Source organism: Rhipicephalus sanguineus, chromosome 1 (genome assembly GCF_013339695.2).
Source record: "Rhipicephalus sanguineus isolate Rsan-2018 chromosome 1, BIME_Rsan_1.4, whole genome shotgun sequence".
Classification (NCBI taxonomy): domain Eukaryota; kingdom Metazoa; phylum Arthropoda; class Arachnida; order Ixodida; family Ixodidae; genus Rhipicephalus; species Rhipicephalus sanguineus.
Genome location: NC_051176.1, coordinates 320,261,583 through 320,278,664, shown reverse-complemented (window position 1 = coordinate 320,278,664; position 17,082 = coordinate 320,261,583). Strand labels below are relative to the sequence as shown.

Genomic DNA, 17,082 nt, shown 5'->3' with positions numbered 1-17,082 from the left:
TTGCCGTTTTAGACGTTGTCATACACTGATCTTTCACTCTGACATAAATTGTCATTTGGCCCCCGAAAAAAAATTACCACACGCCACTGGAGATAATCCAACAATGCCCCTACCTGGGCAATAGTACACCGAGCGCAGAGAAGGCAGCCACGTAAGAAGGAAGCATCCCATGACAACGCGACAAAATTTTTGATACCGGCGCTTTGCAGCTAAAACGGCAAGCCGTGCAAGATATGCAAGTAGATTTTGCATGTGGCGCGTTGTGGTTATGTTTCTGTCTTTAACATATTAATAGGCGCAAAGCACTCTGTACGCCGTGCCTACATGAGTGAGTTATTTGAGAAAATAAATTTAAAATAGGAAATGGCCGCGCAGTGGCTACCCCCGAGTTTCACGCTGTGTGAAAGAAACGGCAGTTATCCTGCGCAGAGTGCGTAAGAAGAACCAAGCATCTGACGCCCGTTGGTGCACGTGAGCCGACTTGCGCTATCACTCAAATCTCGTCACCGGGCGACCGCCGTTCCTGCGGGCCTCGCAATCGCATCTTTGTTTCCTTTAACCTTTGAAAATAACAGCCTCGAGGAAAGCACTGTTTTCAAAAGTATGTCTCACCAAATGGCGACACGCAAAAAACGGAACAGCACTGAACATGTGCCGAGGTGTGGGCGGATCTCGAGTGAGCACATCACTCGAGATCCGCGCCCACGTGCTCCCCACCACCAGCCCGAGCGTACCTGGAGCAGCGGCACGATGTCCGGAGGCGAGGCCGGCGGCAGCGCGCAGCTGCCGATGCCGCAGGAGCGCAGCGCCGCAGACGTGGCCAGGCCCAGGGGCACGGCACAGCCGCTCACGTTCACGAACATGGCATGCACTGGCGCGGGGGACGCCAGTGCGGGCCCGACGCGCGCGCGCCCCGGCGGCCGGAGGCCCACCAATGAGGGCCGCACATCGACCGGCAGCACGTGCAGCAGCAGCACTGCGACATGCCTCCAGCCACTCCCTTGAGAAAGCTAACCGGACGCGTGTAATGTTTACATGCGGCGGAATAACGGATGTCCCATCAACTGGAATGTATGGCCCAATCTCCACTCGCTTTCTATACGGACGCTGTTTGTAAACTGAACAGCGCACACCTGCGCCCAGATGTTTCTGTTTAAACGCCGTCCAGAGCGCCTGAAAGATGCTTCACTGAAGGGCGATAAAAATCTACTCCCGGCTGTCGCATTAGTAGAAATGCACCGCCAATGTTCAGCGTCGCCACCCTATCCTGCGTATGCGACGCCCAGTGCGGCTTCTACCAGCCAATGGCGTCAACGTGACGTCGCGGCCGACAGGCAACGCTTGGAGCCAACTGAATCTTAGCTCGAATTGTTTTTTTGCCCGTCAGAATAAGAGTAGAAACGGCTCTGACACCGAAACCACCAGCGTCAGGCGGAAGGCGATTTGAGCGAGTGCTCAGCCATGGAGCCACCGTCGCAGCACCCAGTTTCCCTTCGATGGACGCCTCGAGAGGTGGCCACAGTCAGCACCGCCACGAGACGACGGCTTTGCCGAAATTCATGACTTCCGGCAGACCCCACGCATAGCGGGAGGAAGTAGCCCATCTCTGCTTTGAGCCGAGCGTACGGAGCAGGATCGAGGTCTAAGTAAATTTAGTTGCACGTCATATCAGACACGTCGAGTGCACTAGTGCCTACAGGTTAGCTCATGATCCAACGTAAGCACACTCGCCAGTTTTAACGGTGCGTAGCGGTTGTTGGCGCATTCCTCCGGGCTCGAGCAACGCTTGCCGAGCACGTCTGCGTCGAGCAGACGGCTTTGCTCTGCGTGGCGACACCTTGCAGGGTCTGACGCCCAGGAGCATGCGAGGCCTCATAGACATGCAGATCAGGGGTGCAATCGCGGAACGATGCTATTCCCGATTCAAATGACATATTCTATGCTATTCTTATCCACCACTCGCGGCTGGCCGATCGCGTTGATAACGCGGACGGACCGTCGCTCTGACCACTGGCCAAGCGCGAAAAGAACGAAAAGCATTGGAATAAAGAATAGAATCGTCCCGCGATAGCAGCCCAGCGAACACTGCTTTAAACACGAAATTTTGTTGGTAGGTGCCTTTGTTTTGCCGCCTGTACGCCAAGGTTATCACTTTTTTCATTTGACCGCGTCTCGAAACAGCCACAAAGCGCGCACCGTTTGTTCCGAGAGAATCGGGCGCGTGTTATCAGCCCAAATGCGTCATCCTTTGACACCGAGATGCCGCAAGAAATTCGTTTAAACAAGGGCACTATTCAAGGTTGCCACTCGTGCACAGCATGCTCCTGGGCAAACTACGTCAGAGACCGCAAGCCCCCCAGAGCAAGGCCGGCTGCTCACGCGCTCTACACAGACGTGCACGGGCCTGTGCATACGCAATATTTACTGTATGGTTATAAAAGCGGATAGCCACCATTGACGTTGCCCCGACATGCCTGCTTCGTGAGCCCTTTTTCGGCAGCACTTTGAAGCACTGGTGTAGCTAAACAGAATGCCTCAGGCTGGAACTGCGATTCTTATTATTTGCGTCTATCGCGATTCTCTGCTACACGGGCTCCTTAAAGGACCAGTGAACAGGCTCCGACTTGTCTTTCTTTTTATTCTTTTTACACCCTCCAAACAAGCTCGCTAATTCGTACAACAGTGATCACATTTCGCGAACAGACCATTTCGAAAAACGATTCCCGCGCCTCTTTCCTACGCCTGTCCAATCCTCTTCGTACCCGCAGTAGAGACCCACGGACAACATTACGTATCACTGGGTCCTTTGCACTACGAAACGGCGCCTTGGCACAGCGGTGATGCAGTTTTGGCCGCGCAGTTGGCATTTTCCTGCGCTGCCGTTTTGTAGAGCCCGAGACTACCGGGACGACCAGTGGCATTCCCAGAACGAAAGCCTTCGAGACGAGGAGGCGCGCCTGGGGAAGTGCTCCGTTCTTCCTCCCCGCGCCGACGTCGTGTTGCGCTGACGAAGTAGTCGCGACAAGCGGCCACCTCTCGACGCTTCGAGAGAACGGCGAGAAGCGAAAAACCCGCCAACCCGAGCACCAGCCACGCTGCTACTCGCCTGGTGAACTAGAATGCACTCCAGTGGCCCGACTAGGGTGGCGAGAATGGGGAGGTGTGACCAAGGAGGTTAAAATAAAATTTGCTGGAGTGGAGGAGGCGCCCCTCAGCTGAAGCCGCGCGCCGCCATCTTGCCATACGTGAAGACGTGAAGTCTTCAGACGTGAAGTCTGAAAGCGCGCCTTCCGCAACACATGCTGCAGCGGCCGCATAGATGTTCCCGCTGTTCTCTGGCGTGGTGGCGTCCGGACGTTGTTGGGTACATCGTGCGTTGCGTATGGCTACATAAATCGAGCGAAAATGTACTCTGGAATGAAGCCTTTCAGTTGTAAGCAGAACATTTCGAGCTTAATGAAAACATCTCTATATGCCGGAACGCATGCTGACAGCTCGCAATCTGTCTCTAATTTGACATCTCACGGTCATTCTTTTTTCCTAACCGGTTTCTTAAGGAGCCAAATGTTCGAAGCATGTCGGAGCAGGCTGTTTGACGTGAAGTCTGGAAGCCAAAAGACGGCGGTCACATATGTTAGAGGCACTTCTCGCCGAATTGTTTCGACCGGACTAGGCTGCAACACGGAAGTTGTCCGACAGTACTTTACGCATTTGTAAAACACCTGAAAAACCCAGTGATACACATTCTTGTGCTTGCTGATACCACTGGTGCGGAGAGCGAATAGGAAAAGGACGCATCGTTTTCTATTCGTTGAAATTATATAAATAGGCGACTCCCTATAGATTTCGTTATCGGTTGCCCTGTCGTGTTATAAAAGGGTAACTCGCAACTAGAGGATAAGTAACATCATTTGGGCAATACACAAGGACCGGTTTTTTCTTAAATTCGTGCCTTTTCTTTTGTTATTTGCATTTGCTTTATGCAGTGCAGCGAGTAAAACCAGTAGGTCTAAACTGTGCAATGCTCCTTCCAGCTGCAAATAAAGCGACCTGACCGAGGCACCAGGGTACCCCGGCCGTTATGTGTGTTCAAATTGAAAAAAGTTGTTGAATATGTGACATTTGCATCACCCACACGGCAGCACTACGAAGAAATGCTTCATGTTTCCCAAGGGGAGATAAAACAGCTCAAGATGAAAATTCTGCAGCAGAAACTGTGCAGACTGACCAAAAAGAGCGAGGCTCGATCCTCGAGCAATAATAAAGGAGATCAAGGATCAAAAGCTCATGTCTGAGTAGGGCAGGGGGATGTTCACTGCAGTCTTCACACATACATACAGTAACCCCTCCACAGGGCATGAAAAGACCAGAAAGGCACGTATTCATCCGAGCTGTGGGCGTTTGCGTTAACGCCGCACTTATTTTCTCCATCAGCTTATGATTATGTACCCTCGAAGTTTAATCGAGCACTGTCAGCAAAGCGCATTATAGGAGAACGGTATGCAGAATTCCATCAAAGGAAATGCTGGCTTCACATATGAGTCACTGTCTCGAAAAAGCTAGACCAATGCCGCACAAAGACTCTGTACTGTACTTTGATTGTTGATGACAAATGAGGAAACACGTTGAGATTATGGGCGATTAAGTGGTTAGATATGTGGACTTTGGGACTGGAATGCATGATGACAGACTGCATGTGTATATGCTCGTTGGCTTAAACTTATGACAATTAGGATGCCACTTGGGCGTTTTTAATTGATTCATTGACAGGGTAAGAGAAAGCCGAGCCAACAAAATAGTATCGAAAAGCTATATATCTATTGAAATATATAGTGTCGACTGCAAGCTGAATGCACGTCCATGCAAAGCCAAAGCTACTGGGCGTTTTTAACTGGTTTTGGAGGTTTTGAGCTTGTCTTGAGAAAAGAAATGGTTTTCAAGCCTTGATGAGCACATCCTTCTCGACGAGCATATCCTTGAGTGTGGTGCTTTGGAATAGGTGCGCTAAAAAGCCCCCCAAGCAGTCCACGTGAGCTTTGGGCACCCACATATATATTCCGCTCAAATAAAGTGGCCGAACTCTACATATGCATAAGACTCCATCACATGACGAATGAAATAAACAGGAAAATGAGTGCCGAGGAGTGAGGTGTGCTCTTACGAGGTTGACTATATTTAAAAACTAGTGATACAGACCCTTCTTCGGTGTGCATGCTTGCAAGGAAAACGCCAAAAGAAACAGAATAAAACTGACTCCACACTTATCTGCCATTTGACTTCTTATTCTTGTCAACTTCTCCCTTAATGCTCACCATAACCGTTAAAAACCACGGAGGAAAGACATGGTCAGCGCGGCGGGGGCGCTTTGGCGCCCGTTTCTTGCCTATGGCAAGATGGCCGCCGCGCGCGCGGCGCGGCTTCACTGCGGCCCATTGGTAAGTATAGGCGGCCTCCACTCGAGCAAGTTTTATTTAAACCTCCTTGGGTGTGACGACCTGCCTAGCGAGGCCCCGCGTTCTTGCCACTGGGGGGAAATTGGGCGCATCAGTCGGGGACGCCGTGGGCATCTGCAGTTCGTGAGCAAGTGCTACTTGTGTCTCGTAGGTCACGGAACAGCGCAAGTTGGCGCTCGTGGTCAGTGTAGTGGTGTGAGTGCGCGGATGTCGTCGTGCCCTGAAACGCTTTGAAGAATGCCACCGAGGGAAAGACACAAGAAAGCGTACCACACCATTTGCCAGCAGAAGCATGTAGTAAACAGTGGTATATGCGGGGCTCCCCTACGGCTCAGTCGGAGACCCTTGAAGACAGGCTTGCTAAGTGCACCTGCGCCAAGGAATATAGCCCATGTGCCACGGATTGGCTGTAGGGAGCTGCTCCAGCAAGATCGCCTGCCACGTTTTGCCGCATTACACGTGTTCATGGCACCAGTCTTGTACTTTATAGTAATCTTTTACCGCATTCCAGAAAAATCTGCACCGACTTCCTATCTTTAAAGTACTATTCCAGTCATAAATATGTCACTGATCTGCGAGCGACACATGCAGGGTTTTCCAACCTGCTGGCTTGCGGTAGCGATTCCTGTAAACTATACACCTTTCGCAAGACACAAGCGCGCCAGCCTCTCAAGAGGTGGCCGCAAAAGCCCGCACTCTGTCGCAGGGGTCTCAAACTCACCTGAGCTAGCAGGTCGCAAATTTATAGTCTCCCTCAATTAAAACGAGAGGGGGGAGGATGTCAGCTAATGTTGCCATTTGAAAGAAGGCCTTTCCCATATCTCATGTATGGGTCATTTCTGAAACGGATTTGCCGTCAGAAACACATCGACATTGATCTCTAGAATGTCAGAAATCTGAACGCCGATTTTGAAATATAGAGATATGAGGAAAGGCAGCCATCTGCGGGTCGAGTCGCTAGCAAAATGTCCGCGGGCCGCGTGTTTGACACCCCTGCTGTATCGGCTGCGTGGTCGGCGCTTGTAAATTACACGTGAAATGAAATGAGAGCAGTGAGAGACTTCATAAAGTTAATTTCTCTCGACGTCTACATACTAAATAAAAATGCTCGTCAGCATCGCAAGCACTGCAGCGGAGAAAGAGCGCCCAAATCATTAAATGCGATAAGTACACGCCGTAATGTTACATGAACGAGGGCTAGCAGCTAACTCTTTTTGCTCCGATCTCACTTAACTCTACAACACGCTGGTGTATGGCAATACGGCCGCTCCAGGGAGAGAAGCGGTTTTCGATCAGTTAGTCGTATCAGTGGTCCGAGCGCGAAGCAGTGAGATCACAGCGCGTAGAAGGTATACGAGCCGTTCGCTGGGGGATGTCTGCCGAAATAGCGCGCGTGCCAGCGCTCTCGACCGCCGCGCCCTTATAGTCAAAGTTCACAGTTGCTGCTCGAGTTATGCAGTCCCTCTCCCCAGACGTCCCTTCCTGCTCCTTCGCCCAGCAAATGACGAGCGGGGCGTTACCTTCTGCTTGAGGAGTAATCGACGGCAGGCCTCGCACGTGGGTTTATGTTATTCCGCGTGACGGAGATGGCCAGCTTGTTTCATCTCTGCTTTAGCCATGTTCTTTGCCAACGCTCGCGGGCTTATTTTACTCGCGGGTAAAACATACAATGCGCGGAGCGATGTTATCTATTTAGAGTTTATACGGAACACGACGGCGACGGTGAAAACCTGTCCTGAGTGTCCATACAATTGCTAACGCAATAAAAAATATACAAAAAACCGTCGAAGCGGACTCGCCTTTTTCCTGGAAAGCTGCATCGTCTCCGTTGTAAAGAGTGCGTCCGTTGGAAGAATCATATAATCCGCCGCCTTTTCCATTGGTTTCGTTCTCGCCTTCAATATCCTTCTTACAGGGGACATCTCCTCGTCACTTATTTTTTCATAAAGCACGCGTACAATGTCGGCACTAAGCGCTGAACCTATCACGATTTCGCGCTTGTCGGCTACAGTCTGTTATCTCTGTATGCGCGGTCGCAAACGCACAAAATGTAGCGAAATGAGTTAGTCGCGCACGATAGTCTTGCGGGGGGGGGGGGGGGGGGGGGGGCTGCATAGCCAAGCAGTATGGGAGACAATTCACAACTGTTATTTCTCGTATATGGACCAGTCGAGAGTATGTACGCTGATGATGTCACGTGAATCACTGCTCTGGCATCACGAAGTGCACCAAAAGACAAGAAACGCCAAGAGAAAATAACGCGCTCGTTGTCTTTGTTTTTTGTTGTATTTTCAAAGACTGTTAGGGGCCCTTTATAAAAATAGGGCGTGCAAACACGGACACAGGAGAGTATCCACGACACCAGAAACGCCACTAACAACTGAAAAATCACACAGCGGCGGAACCGAAGGTAGACACAAATATTTATCTGCGCATTCCCATGTAAGAGGGCATACCTGTCAATCAAGTGCAAGTAGTGGTCTACGTGAGAGAGAGCTGTTCACTCTCTCGACTTTTCTCTTATGTCCGTGTTTCCACGTCATGTCTTCGTAACCCATATATGCCCAGTGTCCTACATATAGGACGCTTCTTTGATACCCCTCTAACATCGCTATTTCTTTAGCTGATGACTAGCGCCACCTGCAGCACATTCTCAACGTGTGCAAGCCTAGACAATGCTTGCTTTTCATGCTGCCACGTGACGACCGCTTTCTCCAGGCAGGCGCGTGCTTTGTATGAAAGACGTCATGGAGAAGAAGAAGTGCAATGTCGGTGTGCACGTGAAATGTTTCAAGGCTTACCACACCCGCACATAGCACCCCTAATGCCCAGTGCCTTATATGTATAGGACGGCTTCAAAAAGAGTCTTGCGTTTACCTCGCACTAAATAAAGCACTTGTGGCTTCTTTTAAGGGTAGAAGTACTTTTTGTTAAAAAAGTATTTGTTTTGTCATTTTTTCCGAGCTTGGGCATATAACCATCTCAGTTATATTCTAAGTTTGCCATTCTCTTTACTTCTGTATTTATTTATCGATTTACTCGAGTAAGAATGAAAGAAAAAAGTGTACTACCGCACCGAGATATGTATATTACTTACCTATTTTATTCATTTATGCACAGTGTACTAGGTTCAAGACTCAAGAATATGCTACCCAGCGAATTGGGTCTTCGCCCTTTAAGGCCGGAGGACGCGGCAGCGTTAAGGTCAGGCAATACTCGTGATGTTTCTGGAGAAGAAAAAGATACTACAACTTCTGGGTAGCTATTCTCGATGCGTTCATCCAAAGGAGATGTCCACAGTCCATTTCGGCAGAGCGCATTCAATGATTCGAAAAAGCGGTGAGCCGTGATGTCACCTCGCTCTTGACCACGTCGCCGCACTGAACCCGCCAGCACATTCCTAGCGTAAGAAGAGAGTGGACGAAATGCACAGAAACAGGAACTTTACCAGTCTGAATTTGCACATGAATGTGTCCCAGATGTTTGAGAACGATGCAGGGAATGCGTACCGGCCTTACAGCTGCGTTAGACGAGCGGCCGCATTAAACCTAAGTCGATGGCTAACACGATCAAAAGACATGTGCACCGAAAATCATATCTCTGAGGGCTGCGTTTGTCGCATTGAAGCGCATTCCGTCCCTATCATTTGTGTCGAGAGTGTCTGAACGCTTCGTGATGTCATGATGGCGCTGCAGAAACGGGAAACAGGAGGCGCGCTTCTCGCCGAGCTCCCGCTATTCAGCGGCCGCTGAAATGGACAGTTCATTACATGGACACATCGAGAAGACCTCCTCCGGCGAAGTGCTGCACTGTATTTCCAGATTCCCCATTCGAGTTAAACGACTAACGCAGTGATGCTACCGAGGACTTCTGATTTGGAGCAATTTTTGGAGCAGCAACATTTCCGTTTTGGAGCACTTTGGAGCAGCAAAAATTTTCATCTTGGAGCACTTTGGAGCAGATAATTTTGCATCTGGGAGCACTCTGCAGCAGCAAATTTTACATCCTGGAGTGCACTACAGAAGCATATTGCATTAACATTCAAGCACCTGAATATTATTATGGGGCTCTTATGAAGGCTAGAAATATTTCGATTCATTGCAAATCTCATGAAAAAAATCATCTCAGGAGAACTCCATATTTCACTCGCTAATGAAAAAATAAGGGCTCATGCAGTTGAATGTTCTGGATTAACCTCTTCGGCGATTATTTTCGACACTAGCAAATAAGCAGAATACCGGATCAATAAAATTGCACTTTATGAAATAACACTCTAAATACATCTATGTGGTTATCAGCAGACGTGGTAGACAAACGCCATGGCGTACAAGAGTGCATCAATGCCAAAGAGCCACACTGTCCCTAATGCATTCCCCTATAAGACAACTCCAAGGCGAAAGCCAGGTTCTTTTTCTTCTCGATCGATGTGTTGATCCTCCCCCTCCCTTTCTGCAAGATTCCTGGACTTCACCTGGTTTTGCACTACCTCTATTACCGGCGCACCGATCCCGGAAGCAGTGCAAAGCGACGATGTCATGTGACGACGTCATCACATGACATCACGATATATGACGTCATGATGACGTCACAGGTTTTGACGATCTATGACTTGATGATGACGCCATCACATGATGATTATTTTTCGCATCAATTGATTGACGCCGCCGACGGTCAATTTCGTGTTTGATAAAGCATCTAAGGCTTTTGCATTAACATTGCGTATTGAACGCTCACAGCCTGGCCGTTAACAACCTGGCCTTACATACCAAACTGTCCTCCACCATGTCACCTCTGTGCCATGCGCGAAACAGCTTCGCTTATCGTTCACTTCAGAGTGAAATGGTTCCTCAATTTTTTTAAAACTTTTATTGTGATAGCAATTATATGGACACTCTCGGCGGATTTTTGCCGTCGCCATTGCCGTAATTTTCTGTATAAAGTCAAAATTAATTACATCACCACACGCATTCTAGCCGCGGGTAAAAGCTCGCGAGTGCTGGCGACGAATGCGGCTGAAGCGGAGATAAAACTAGCCGGCCGTCTGTCTCCGTCGCACGGAGAGCACATGAGATAACATCTTCCCGCGTGCGGGCCTGCCGTTGATTGCTCATCAAATAAAGAGGAAACGCCCCGCCCGTCTTTCGTAAGGAGCACGAAGGGACGCCAGGGGAGCGGAGGGGGGGGGGGTACCGCATCGTTCGAAGGGCGCAGTCGCTTGCGCGCGCGCTATATCGAGGCATTAGGAGACGGTTCGTAAACTTGCTGTGCTCTCAACGCTTACTTCGCGTTTAGAGAACTCAGAGCACGAACACGCTTCGGTTCCTGGAGCGGCCATATTCCCTTAAACCAGCGTTTTGTTGAGTTACGCGAGATCGAATCCCAAAGAGTTAGCTGCTAGCCTTACTTCGTTTAACAATACAATTTGTTGGTATCGCATTCATTGCTTCGCCCTTAAGCGAAACTGAGTTTTTTTCAACCGTCAGCTATTGACCCTGGAAAGCGAAGGGCGGACGTGTAACATGGCGTAGCCGCTTCACTGTGGGCCGTCAGCGACGGGCCCGCTTCTGACAGCTGCGCATTTGCGGCTGCTCCGACCAGGAGATATGCTTTTATTAATGAGATTACATTTTAAAAAAAGCAAGCAAAAATTCGAATTGGAACCCGACAAATATATGCAAGGTCTGCCACACTGAGGTCGCCACATTAAATCACATGCTCTGGGACTGTGACAAAAACCCGCTAGGTGCTAACTCCGGAACCCTTCCGCCGCGGTGGGCCGCTGCCTTGCGCAGCTCCAGCCTCGGCGACCAACTTTGGGCTGTCCAGCAGGCCCGCGAGGCGGCGGTGAGGCAAGGCCTCGACGTCCCCACGTGGGAGACCTAAAGCCCAGTCGGCGAAAGCTCTGCCGGACCATCAATAAAGTTGTTACCAACCAAACCCTAGCACGTGAGCTCGAAAGGGCAGGGCCTTTTAGGGGGTATTTACCGCAGAGTGATTACAAACTCGGATGTGCTGGTGGATGGAATTACGAAAAGGCTCTTCTGGATGAAGATCCATGGATAAAGTATATATCTGAGGAAAAGTGTCAACGCGTTCTCACCGTTCGCGTGCTCTTCCATAAACGCGAAGCAAGGAACATTCGATATTGTTCCGTATATTTACTAGTTGCTAGCGATGCCAGATTTCATTCCGCGATGTCCATAAACAGAAGTGACAGACATTTTAGCGGCACGCATGTAGTTATTACTGAACATTGCTTTCCTTACTTGCCGTGCGACGCTTGAAACGAGCAATCAGCAGCGTTTCTGGAACAGACGACGTCCGCCAATGAATCGCCGTCGCACTTTCTCGCTATCGATAGGCCTAGACGTCACGAGCCTCTGCGGAGAGCGCGTTTTGCTGTCGAGCCGACTTGCAGAACAGAAGCTGCGTCGGCACCGTGCACGGCATCGTGGCTTACTAGGGATGCACGCGCGAGCGCTATTTATTCAGCGGAATAACTCTTGGTCCATGACTGCGACTTTGGCAGCCCCAAGATCAAGCTGCACATGTTATGACGCGCCGGCCGTGCGGTTGCCGGTGATAGACGCCCCCAAACCCGAGACTTTGGCGCAGTTTGGCGCAATCTTCGTCGATATTATCAGGATGGCGCAGTAAATACAATTTGGCGCACTTTGGCGCAGTTGGCGCAGGAGTGGAATCACTGCTAACGGCGGCGTGATGTCTCTTGGGACTTGGGCGGCGCACACCTCTACTTACAAGTGAATGTTTATTGAATAATTGCACACACCCCCACGCATTAATCAGCAGCGCATAAACAATAAGCTGCAATAAACATTCAGTTGTCTTGCCCTGTGTCTGGTTGTTGTTCTTCGCTGGTTTCTTCCCATTACTATGAACCAACTCGGCCAGAAACCTATGTTACTCATGTGCATACACTGACGGCCCTATTTTATTATAGTTGTGGAGCAGGCTTATTATATAAGAGTTGACGGTAGGGGACACAGTGCTGAGATCGAAAATAAAAAGCTCTTTATTAATCGCGATGATTAAAACATGGCTGAAAGATTACATCTACGATCTATGCAGAAGGAGGTCCCGAAGTCAGACTGGAAAGGGACATTATTTTCCAACTATACATAAACAAATATGTTACAGAAGTTTATACACGCCGAGTACGAAAAACAATAGCTGGTTTGTAGCATGCATAATATAATTAAGGAATATAAAATCTGCAAATGATGAAGACACAGGAAGCGTTGCGCGATAGTGAAGATTAATAAACCGTGCAAATGACATTGTGGGAATCGAGCGCGCCCTCTCCTTTGGCGCCTCGTTCCCCAACTAGCGCGTGTGATGGCCCCGCGCGGCTCGAGCGCCGGGAACCGCCGTTAATCGGCAGTATAGGCTTCCCAAGCAACGCTTAGCGGCGCTGCTGCTCTTGACAGGCAGCGCCATCTCTGGCAGAAAAAGAGAAACTAGGGTGTAAGCGGCGCGCGTTTTCCCTTCTCTCCACCGCGTTGCTGCTCGCTTCTGTGCACGTGCAGAGCTCTCGCGGTGCACTTGCGGCGCCTCACAATGTACCGCTTGCAGTGCGGCTTCAAAAGGATTTTCAAGCTTGACTGGCACTTCCGAAAAGCGAACTTGATAAAATGAGAAAGGCTCGTCAATCATGTTAACGGTGAACACCCGACGACCGACGACAACGACGCCCGACTCAAAGCGAAATGCATTTCCCAAGTCGCGATTACACCGCGTAGAGCGTATACCTCGAGGTAAGTCTCATTCTCTCATGTTAAAGATGCGTAATGGTCCACATGCACTCCGAAATGAAGCGGTGCACGCTATCGATGTTCTGCGGTGTGGACTACGAATCATATGATTGCTGTTTTGATATGGCATCCTTGCAGTAGCAGCCGTGTACTTTCGTCAACAAACGTTTGCGGCGTGCGAAGAAAAGAAATTATATGGCCATGGCACTGTTTCCTGAGAAGGTTAGAGTCAAGTCCTCCGTGCCGCTGGAGAATCACCCGCCGATTAAGACGCGAGGCAGCTAGCTGAGCTTTAACCACTGTGAAGCAAGATGAACTGCTCGCCTCGTTTTTTCGGTTCTCGCGTCATGCTTGCACAGGGTGTCTACCGAGTTGACTTTTCTAAATTCCCCGAGTTTTCCAGGTTTTCCCTGAGTGTTTTTGCTAAAATTCCCTGAGTGAAGCACAACTTTGTTTTTGTCAAGATGGGTAGAGACCATGTCGCTCGGTGATGTCACTCTCTAATACGCATGTTAGCAAATAAAAACGACTTAATCCTATTTGAATAGTACACAGGCCAGTTAAACCTCAATATAGCGAAGTTGGTAAAAGCGGCAACTCACTTCGTTATATCGAAACTTCGTTAAACTGAAATTCGACCTTTCATGCAAGGCATAGTTACTGAAGGATTAATCTTAAACTGAAGATGCCACAAGAATGTTCGACTAATATGGCTACATGAAAAAACGTTTTTTTTTATTTTTTGCGTGAAAAAAAAATCAATTTTGTTGAGCCTGAGGTGCAGCAATCACAGTTAGATGCCTTGCCAGAGTGTCACATGTAAATACGAAACAAATGCCGGTTAAATGCACTGTGGAATTGCGCTTGTTCTGCTGCTGCGGGTTGTCAAATCCTCGCGCGTTGCCCAGAGCAATGCAACGCCTTTGCTACCATGTTGCCCAGCCGAACCATTTGCTCTCCAGGAACGCAAAACATCGAAAACCATCCCACGTTACAAAAAAAGTCACAGTTTCACCGCGAGAGCAAAATAGTAAATCCGAAAGCAACAAAGAGGAATTTTATATGAATATAGGCTAGGAGCTCGCTCCTTTAGGAAACGCAGCCGCTGCACTAAGAGAAGTGCCCTATCTATGGTTCAGGCGCGGATTCAGGTACCTAATGGGGGGGGGGGGGGTACAATGGCTGAAGCCCCCGCTCAGCAGTACATTTTGGTGGGTCACGCCTATTTACAACAGCCTAGAGGGAATTATGGCGGTGCCTAAGAAGCCCTCGTTGTAAATGTGCATAGGGAAGCAGGAAAGGGTAGAGCGATGAGAGAGGTAGAGAGCAGGGACAAGATTCTCTTTACCCCTTTTGGACAGTGGCAGGCAAAGCAACCTGAAAAAGGGGGGCAAGCTCAACAGGCAGCCTGACAAAGGAGGTGGGCGACAGGCACTGAAGGGAAGGGGCGGGGACTGGCCTAAGGGGGGGGGGGTCGCCGCTACGCCCCCCCCCACCCTTTGGATACGCCACTGCTATGGCTTCAACGGAAGTTTTGCAATTAGAGCACAACACCTACAAAGGTATGTGCCGTCTGCTGATCCCCACTAAAGATACCGCGGCGCACGCGACCACGCCCGCTGGTACAAAGTACGCACTTCCTGTCGGACTCTCGCAGCCCCCCCCCCCCCCACCTCCCCAACCCGCCGGCTCCTATCTGTATGTGCCCGCGCGAACGAGACGGTCGGCTCGTTTCATCTCTGCTTATAAGCCCCGTTCGTCGGCAGCGCCCGCGCGCTTTCACTCGCGCATGGAGCATACGACGCGCGGGGTGATGTAATCGCGATTTGGACTTGATAAGGAAGATCATGGCGAAGGCAAAAAATTCGCGACGGAGTGTCTATATAATTGCTATCGCAAAAAAAAAAAGCAATATAGCTGCGGGCTAAGATCGCATGAAAGCACGGCAACAGCCTGAATTACGGCGCATCCGATTATGGTGCAAACGTTACTGTTTTCCGACATCGGGCACCGAATCGAGCAAATGGGACCCGTGCTGGTGTCGCGAGTTTCGGTCGCTGCAATGCCTTGGCTCTGAAAAGTTTTGTAATTCGGCTTTGTAGCAAACATCCACGTGGTGTGGCTGGTAATTGCGAGCTGCAGCCCACAAAAATATCGGTCGACTGCCTAAAACTTGTTTCAGCAGTGCCCTCATCGGAAAAAAAAAAAAAGAAAGAAAAAAGCTTTCACTTGCTGTGAATGGGCCCGTTAGTTACGCTGGCTCTCACCTGGAAATTTATTCTATTCTTCACGGAGTCCTCAATAGCATCTTTGAAGCTCGGGATCAGAGCGAGTGAGCTCTCCGATAACAGCCAACAAGCGTCGTCTTTTTTCTCGGCGATCGCGATGGCTTGCCAGTTACCAGCCTTGTCGAAGACATCCGCTTTCTGAACGATTGCGATCGCTTGCAAGATAACTCAAGCTTGTTACATCTACTGCTACCGCTTTCACAACTAATCATGCTTGTTACTTGACACACGGCGATAACAAAAACACCATATCGGGCGCTAACGCACAGCGCGCGCGAGAAAAAATACAGAACTACACCGCGTAGTCACAGAACACCCAGACAACATTGCGCGATACGATGTGTCGTGGTTCATGGTTCCCGCATTCCACGCATTAGCCGGATTCTCTCCCACTTCAAAGGTCCGAAGGCGATGACAGCATCGAGGTGCGCCACTTCCCCGCAGCCGCAGCGGCCGTTTGATTTGAAAAATGCGTTCACAAAATATCGAGCCAGCGCTACCGCGACTCTCGTTGCCTTTCAATAAAGTTACTGTGGATTTTCCCTGATGGGAGCACAATTTCCCCGAGTTTTCCCAGAGAATTTTCAGACTACCCAAAATCCCTGAGAATTCCCGGTTTTCCCGGTTGGTAGACACCCTGTTGCAGTCTCTTTTTATGATATCGACTTGACAGGCGTATAAAACCTGTTGCGTGAACGCGGCTAGAAAATCGCACAAAGTCAGAAGGTGGTTACTTCAAGGTTGCAATTGCAAAGCATGTATTAAGTGGCAGTTATATTTAGCGGCTTAAATATATATCACCCTAATAAAGTGACGAAAACAAAGCAAACCTGCAGAACGATGTCAAAGCTTGCTGAAAATGCACAGACGTCCGTTCCGGCGTGATAAAGCAGCCTTCCCGACGCGTGAAATGCAGGCGCCGAACTTCTGACAATGTGCTGAGTTCAGTTGAATTCAACCAGCCGCGCAACGCTAACGGTATAACGCGAATGTGAACGTTCAACAACGACGGGTAGGTCTCACGAGCACGGGGAATCAAAACACAAAGTTGCTGCACCTACAACCGTAACTGGACTTTAACAATGTGAGAAGACAGCGAGTAATCATTACTGTAGTCGCTGCGTGCATGCGCCGCGTTACTTACCGATTCAGGTAGTCGGAACGAACGAAAACGATGAACTCAGACCGCCAAAATAGAAGGCGAGACACCGCTGTCAGCTATCCACGCTTGCCGCCTTTATTTCTCGTGCGACACGCCCGGGAACCGATACAGTTTAACATGTGAATCGCGTGCCTTGGTGTTGTCTGCACTGTTGCGGATGGCCGCTAAACCGCAATACTTCGGACCACGCTTGCGCTTCCGCGGGGTCGCTTCTGCCATCGCCGAAATGCGCAGGTTCGCACAGCAAGCCTCTCGGTTCAACGTTACCCGCACCGAGAGAAGAACGCGTGCGCACGTGAAAGGGGCTGAGTCGGCCGCGCCGAAGGTTCAGAGCTTTCCGACAGAGCCGCAGCGCGGCTGGCGCAGCGCCGTCGTCGCGCCGCAAACTTGAGCTTGGGTTCCCTATG

At 49.9% G+C, this 17,082-nt stretch overlaps 1 protein-coding gene across 4 annotated transcripts in view; it reads right to left on the bottom strand.

The window, feature by feature from the left end:
- Window positions 1-17,082, bottom strand: part of LOC119379486 (nucleolysin TIAR) — a 320,162-nt gene that overhangs the window by 229,573 nt on the left and 73,507 nt on the right. Inside the window, exon 1 of one of the 4 annotated variants that reach the window (XM_049411999.1) lies at window positions 735-878. The exons of the other annotated variants lie outside the window; for them this stretch is intronic. Coding sequence (XP_049267956.1) covers window positions 735-863 — 129 coding nt within the window. The 5' untranslated portion in view covers window positions 864-878. Of the gene's footprint in view, window positions 1-734; window positions 879-17,082 lie in introns of those variants that run through there. 4 annotated transcript variants of the gene reach the window in all.